The 8327-nt window shown below is 24.7% G+C and overlaps 1 protein-coding gene across 1 annotated transcript; it reads right to left on the reverse strand.

Annotated features, from left to right (window-relative positions):
* Window positions 1–6160: 6160 nt before the first annotated feature.
* On the reverse strand, window positions 6161–7784 carry LOC137812307 (small ribosomal subunit protein uS17-like). Its single transcript, XM_068614238.1, has 6 exons — window positions 7642–7784; window positions 7524–7564; window positions 7337–7437; window positions 6709–6853; window positions 6539–6628; window positions 6161–6453 (listed from the first exon to the last, which is right to left on the reverse strand). Exons 1-6 carry the CDS (start codon window positions 7651–7653, stop codon window positions 6363–6365), a joined length of 480 nt encoding a protein of 159 aa, XP_068470339.1. The 5' UTR covers window positions 7654–7784; the 3' UTR covers window positions 6161–6362.
* Window positions 7785–8327: the final 543 nt, after the last annotated feature.

An 8327-nucleotide genomic window follows, 5' to 3' on the forward strand; every position in this document is an offset into this window, starting at 1 on the left:
AGTCTCTATGCGGGTCTAAGACAAAGAAAAGATAAACATATTTCATTATATTTTCTTCTTTTGTATATAATATTTTTCATGATTAATATTAATGTTGATTGAACCGTTGATGATGAATTTTTTATTATTGCTTAATGGTGTCACATGTGTCATAATGATACAAATAATACATCGTGCTTCTGTTCATGCTAGTGTTTTATAAGTTGTATTAATTTGACTGTTATATTTTAACATCATGTGTCTAAACCTCCTTTAATATTGTTATTAGGATGTTTGATTAAAATTTAATAAAGTAGTTTTTTGTGAGCCGTCTATTATTAACTAAATTTTATATATATATATATATATATATATAAATAAATAAATAAGATTCTCGTCTCTAACTCTTTTTAGCTATATACATTTTTTTTTCTATTTTACCCTTATATCAATATTTTATTCTATTATTTTATTTTGATTTTTCTATCATTTTATAATTAATATCCGTAGTTATCAATTTTTTAAAATTTAAATAAAATAATTATATAAAATAATTGATAGAGTAGTTACAAAACAGATTTTTTAGGTTTAAATAAAATAATTAAAAAAAGAGTTAATAAGTAGTTATCAAACAATTTTTTTAAATTTAAGTTAAATAATTATTGACAAAGGGGTTGAGAGATAAAACGGTTTTTTTTTAATATGATTGTTTTTATATCTTTTTTTTACACAATTATTTTTTGATTTTATCTTTATATTAATAATATTTCATTTTATTATTTTATTAATAACATTTTTGTCAAATTTCAAGGATATTAAATAAACAATGATTATGAATCTTAAACATGTTAACTAGTTATTAAAGAAGTTATTGGTGAAGTTAGTTTCAGTGGTGAAGTTAGTTTCATTGACAAGTGTGAGATGTTACCAGTGTGAAAAAAAAATAAGGGTAGTTGAATCTATATAAAGGATTGAAAGAGAAAGAAGACAAAAAATAAAAGATTAAAAATACAGGGAGTGAAGAAAATTGTGGAGACTGTAAAGGAAACCGCAATAAGCATTTGTTCATCTGTCTAGGTTGGAGAAGACCAAAGCCACTCTCCATGAGAAGTTTAGTCTCTTATGCATTTCTGGTCATTCTCAATGTTCCGTCTTCAATCAACCACAATTTTTCTTGATAGTGAGTATATGAGTGCACATGATCGAAAGGAAAGAACATGACAACCCAGAAGAAATAAGAGAAGATAAATGATACTTAGATGGAGAAGTGTCAGGCACATCAGCACAATGTTGCCACCAAACAATCTTTCGTCGCTGGATAGGCCCACACCCCATGTACTCGGTGAATATAATTAAATGATAACAATGATTGGGTCTAATAATGTGCATGTTCATTTATCATGATTTGAGCCTGAGCATGAGGAATTTTTAGACGTGCTCTATAAATATTGTACTATTTATTTATTAGAGTAGTTTATTAATCTATTTTTTTTTTCTTTTTTAATTTCATAAAAAAAAAGTATCTATTGGAGGGTGATGCTTCATGTTTCAACTTTCTCACTTTTTTCAATTTTATATATTTTATCACAAGTAAACCTTTTTCTTTTTCATATTAATAAACACCTTTTTATTTCTAACTTCTACTATTTTTTCTTTTACAAATTCTAAATAGGGTATCCAATTAACTTCCTACCTTTACTTTTATATGCGTTCTGAAATTTTATATATTTTTATTTTAATTTTAATTCAATACTTATTCAATTTTATGATCTAATTATATAATTATATTGAAACAAATATTAATTTCATCTTATATATTATTGAATTTATCAAGTTGGTCTTATATACTATACAATTATGAGTCAAATAATAATTAAATAACTTCAAGTTCATCCTAACATAACTGGGTATTTGATATAAGATAATAATATATTTAGTTTTTTTAATTTTTTTAAAAGATAAAAGTAAAACGTTGGATTTTTTAAGGAAAACTTTATTACATATTAACAGTACAAGTTGTTAACTTTTATATTAACTAATTTAAAATTTATATAATAATAATTCTTAATTTATTAACAATATAAATTATTTTACATAATAGAAGTAAATTATTAAATAATAATTAAATTTAGAGGAATTATTATCAACGCCAAAAAATAACAAAATTGAAGTCAACTTAACACCAAATAAAAGCATTAAAGTGTTTTTAATTAAAGAAAGCGATAAAAAAATTATCTAAAAAATTACATGAGAAATAAATTTGCATCTATGGGTATTATCTCAATCTGTGTGGACTTTGATGAGAAATATTTGCATACATCAAATATAAGTATATGTATTTTTTAAATAGGGTGCGAAAACATAAATATGTATGTCTATATTCATCTTAAATTATTAAAACATTATTAGTTTATTAAGAAGAAACCTACAAAATTTTATGTTTCACTTTTATTGGTTTTTCTTATTTTTTTTTCATTTAAAGAAACATTATTTATTATATAATTTTCTATTTTTTTAATTATTCGATATCCATTAAATTCACTAATTTTTTAAGTATTTTTTTTTATCTTGTCACAATCTTGATTATGCATTTTATTTTTTCTTTATACTATTTCGTCGAAATAGTATATTTATCTCAAAAAATTAAATATCAATCTTATCACATAATTGAAATCCTACCCAAAACAAGAACAGTTCTTAGAAACTGGGGTGACAGTTTCATAATTGATGGAGTGCACCGACACAGTCATTTGTTGTGACAGACAGCTTCATTCAACCATAGGTTATGTTCCTGTTCCTGCCATATCAATAATGTTTTTGTCTCTCTTTCCAATGCATCACCCATGCAACCATTGAAAGCTCAACTCAAACATTTCCACTTAATCAATTTAACTCACTTTCAAAAGAAATTAAAATTTAACAAACCATAAACTACTTTCATTTATTATTTTATTGGACATTTTTTAATTATTAAAATAATTAAGTTCTATCAAAGTGGTGTCATTTTATTTGTTGATATGATTTTAATGAATTTGAACTGTACCATCTTTCAAAATTCAATTATAACATAATTATAACAAAATTTATCTATTTTGTTAATTATGATATAAAATTACATTACATTGGTAAAAAAAATCTATTTCATTTGCATATCTCAATCTAAATCACAATAACTTATGTTATTGTCATGTGTGTATTCGATGTACGTATATTATCATAGAGAAATAAGAAAGTATAGTTCCTTAAAAAAAAGTTTAATTAATGTTGATAAGTATTAAATAACTTTTGTATGATCCAAACTTTACAAATCCTTTACAACTTTTTCTGACTTTGTTTAATATGTGTATGTTTCTACAGATATATTAAAATCAAACAACTCGAACCTATCAAAACAGTAAATGGTGAATTTGATTGTGTTTAACGGATTTAAATTGAGTTGAGCTTTATTTTTTAATCAAATTGGATATATTTTTGTCTAAAATTAAAAACGATTATCATGTCTACAACCATATATTAGAAAAAACTAAAAATATTAAAACACCTGTTTTTATAATAATTTTTTATACTTCTACTTTTTAATAAAGTTCGAAAAAAAGTTAGTTACCCTTTATCGATAAAAAGAGTCGACATGCTTTAATAAAACTTAATACATTTTTTAAAAAAAAAACTATAGGCACTTAAAGATATTTTTACTTCAAGGTATTTTTTTCTTAGGTAGTGCAATTTTTTTTCAAATATTTTAAAATAATTTTTTTTCAAATATTTTAAAATAATTTTTTTTTCATAAATGAGTAAATTACCGATGTGAAATACGTTTAATGAATACTAAAATCACCAATTTTAGTTAACATCGTATATAAAATATACGTTTTTAATTTTTTAATATATAATAATTTTAATATTCGGATTTAATATTTAAAATTAAAAAATATATATAAGAAATTAGATAAGTTTAATTTATTATTTATAATTATATATATATATATATATAATTAAAGAAATTTAGTTTTTCATCAAATATTTTTTTTAACTAAATAAGTTTTTATAAAATAATTTTTTAATTATATACATAGTAAGACTTAATGACGGGTGGTGATTCTAAGGAGTTTCAAGCTTTTCGGTTTTCTTGTGCTCATATTACCGTTGTTTGTTCGGCATATCATTTATAAGTAATAACATTTGTTGATGATATCTATAGTCTGCAATATATTTTGAAGACTTACAAAGTTAAATTTCATCCAGTTTGAAATCAAATTTATTGATCTATTTATATGGAACTTAATTTAATCTAACACTTTCACATGTGCAGTAAGGAATCAAGCAGACCAAGAACTAATCATATATATAATGAAATTGATGAATCACTTTCAAATAAGTTAAACAAATGCTCTTACATGAATAAAAGTTACAGTAGAATAAATTGTCCATGACCAAATCCACCAACATTAGGATTACTTGTTAATGGTTGATCAAGTTTGATACATTCACCTTCTGAAACAAGAAGTTCTGGTCCTGGAGGTATAATATTAATCACTTCATGCTATTGACAATAGTGTAATGTAGACTCTTCGTATTGTTTTTCTGATGACAATTAAAGTTTCCAATTAACCTTCTCCATTTTAATTTTTCGATTAAATTTTTTGTTTTATTTCGAATTTAGGATTTGACCAACATATTTTTTTATTATGAATTAAATTTACTTTAATCCATTTTTTTAAAATAAATATTTTATATTATTTTATACTATTAAAGTATTATGTAATTAATTTTGCTAAGAACTCAAAATATTTTAATGTATTTAATTTTTAATTATATATAATAAAAAATTATTTTCTAAAAATTCAACCATTGATTATATACAATAAAAATATTTTACAATTTTTCCCAAAATATTTAAAAAACACAAATTTATTTAAGTATATATATAGAAAAAAGTTATAAATAATAAATTAAACTTATTTAATTTTCTATTATTTTTAATTTTTTAATTTAAAGTATTAAAAAACGTAGATTAAATTTATTATATATTAAAAAATTAAAAGCTTATATACGATTTTAACTAAAAATAGTATAATACACGAATTTTAGATTTTGATTTTTTTAAAATTTATGTTACTGCATATTGTAAAATTAGAAAATATACAATTTCATATATAATTTTTTTTAAAAAAGTATATACCATAGGCCATTTTAGTATTCTATTTCACAACGTATCTTACATTGATGATTTATCCATTTACGAATTGTTTTGCCCATTTTGAAAAATTCGAAAAAGAATTGCACTACTATATAAAGAAAAAAAAATCCATTATTCAATTACTATATATTCATTTATAATTACTTTAAAAATCATTCCCGAAATTCTTCTTCAGATAAATGGTATAAAATATTTATACCTTTATAACAAAATAAATTATTTATCTCAATTAAATGGTATAAAATATTTATACCTTTATAAAAAAAATAAATTATTTATCTCAATTATTCTTGTTCATTATTTTTTTTAAACAGTTACTTATACTCAAATAATAGCAATTGTCTTTCACTAATTATTGAACTCTAACAATAATTCCCTAATGCTGAGTTTGTTTTGAAGTATGAGAAGAGAGTGTATATTTTGTGTGTTTATTTTAATAATTTTGAGAGTGGAAGAATAGATAGGGCGAAAGTGAAGATCTTTTTTTCATTTTTCACATAAAGAGATTTATTGTGATTGATATAAAAATTATATATTTTACCTGTGTATATATTTCATTATAATATACAAAAATATTATTAGAATAACAAATTTGACAAAATCCAAGCATTTCGAAATTTGTTTTTAATGATAATTGAGAGAATAATGTAACACTAGAAGCAAAATAACCAAATATTTAGCATATGCTTCTTTTATATAACGATTCCAAAGATAAATTTACTAGTTTTCGTGGGCAATATTCACATCATAAATGAACCACAAAAGTGAATATAATGGACCATAGAAGTATTGGGTTTATATGTGCAGTGGGCGAGAAAAAATTTGATGTGCAGAACCATCCTCCTCTGCATATAATATCTTGTTACATTCATGCGGGTGCGGGTGTCAAATATACGATCAAATAAAGAGATTGCTGATCAAATAATCCAATCTTGTTTGACTTAAAAACTGATTTTCTCAATTTAGTTTCCAATGACAAACGCATTTTACCAAAAATAAATGTTTCACATTAATTAGGACAAAAACCTTGATTTCGAGTCTGAACACAATTTCCCCAACTTCAATCCCAAAATAACACTAAAATAAATAGACTGAAAACATGATGAGTCTACATTGCTTAAAAAGTAAAAAACTAGTGATCAAAGGCAGCAGAGTATAACAAAATCATAAAACTGGAAATCAAAGCTCAGATTCCAGTAAATGCTTTCTTTGCACCGCTAGAAGATCCTGCAGGAATCACTTTCAAGACATTGAACCTCACTGTCTTGGAGAGTGGCCTGCATAGGTGGTAGAAATAAACAATCAGACAAATGCATATACCTATAAAAATACCCCAAAACAATTACATTCATAAAATCTTACCTGCATTGTCCAATAATGACATGATCACCTTCCTTCACACGGAAACAAGGTGATATATGAGCAGGAATATTGGAGTGCCTCTTCTCATACCTTAACATAAAAAAAAAAAACAGTTATAATTACATTTCTGCAATCACAAACATACAAAAATAAACATGGCAGGATAATACCTCTGGTACTTCTTAATAAAATGGAGATAATTCCTCCTAACAACAATAGTCCTATTCATCTTAGCACTGTGACATGTTCCTGCTAGGATACGGCCACGAATAGAGACATTGCCAGTGAAGGGGCACTTCTTATCAATATAGGTTCCTGTAATTAATCAAAGAAGTAGAAAATGTTTAAATTACCTATTTAGACAACAGAACTAAACATATCCTTTCATATGAAATAAAAAAGCAAACAGTGATAATGATATGACAAGTGCAATGCCAAGGGTCTTTTTATCAACACAAATTTTGGATGTTCAATTGCATATTATTAAGTTTGGCATATCTAAGAGACTAATCCTTAAATCGTGTACATAAAAATGTTCATATCAGAAAGATCTCTAACGACTTGGACATGAAAGGAATGTTTAAACAACGAATTGGGCATGAAAGGATTGTTTAATCAAAAAGACATTCCAACGTATCTATAATAAAAATGCACCGACTAACAACCAAAAACCTAATTGGGTATACACTTCTATAACATGAAACATCCCATCAAAGGGACGGATTCAGACGAAGTAAATTATAATTCACAAATATTCCATCCGAAATCTAACTTCTACAATAATAAAAAAAAACATACCTTCGATGGCTTCCCTGGGAGTCTTAAAACTAAGACCAATGGATTTCCAAAAACGGTTACCCCCTTTGCCAGGTCTCTTCCCCTTACCAGTTTTCTTTGAACTGGGAAAACCGGAAAAATAAGAAAACTAATCAGCACCAACACATTAACAAACCACTACATTAAAAAAAAAAATATTGTAGCTTACCTGAGGAACACTTTTGGTTGTTTCAGAAACGCCTTCTCGGTCTGCAATACGAGATAAAGAACAAAATCAACAAAAGACCACACAGAAATTGACAAAGCGAAATGGAGAAGAATCCTACTTGTTCAGCCATGGTGGAGGGATTGGACGGAAAATGCTGCAGAGGAGAGCGCTGGAGTCGCCGCACACAAAAACTCTAATCACTCCTCTCACTAGGGTTTCAAGGGTAAACGCTGCGTTTTTAGAGATTTCCAGTTCTGGGCTTTTCATATTGGGCTTGCTTGAGATTGTTTTTGAAAAACAAATTAATTAGTTTCGTTTTAAATATTTTTTAAAAAGGTTAATAAAATAAACTTATTTTGTTCTAACTTTTAAATCAATATATAGTTTCTGGACAATTCCTTCAAAAAATTTAAATTAATATCATGTGAAGGATTATTTAAAAGGATAATTTATTGTTAAATTTGAATTAAGCTGTAATTTCGTATTTCGTGTGTAAAGTTAGATATGCATCTTCAAATCCATAAATTATGGATTACAAGTAGCATTTTTGTGTTTTTATGTTTTTTAAACTGCATACAATTATTTATTATTAAGTTTTATTTCTTTTTAAATAACAAATTTCATATATTATTTATATATTAATTATTAATTTTTATAAAAAATATAAATAATTATAACATCTATACCTATATACAACGGGGATTTACCTCTTAACTGCTCTTAATTTTTTTTTCATTTTATCTTTACTTAATAATTTATTGTATTAATTTATTTTGGTTATTTGAACATTTAATAATTTCAAAA

This window comes from Phaseolus vulgaris, chromosome 2 (genome assembly GCF_000499845.2).
Source record: "Phaseolus vulgaris cultivar G19833 chromosome 2, P. vulgaris v2.0, whole genome shotgun sequence".
NCBI classification, from domain to species: Eukaryota; Viridiplantae; Streptophyta; class Magnoliopsida; order Fabales; family Fabaceae; genus Phaseolus; species Phaseolus vulgaris.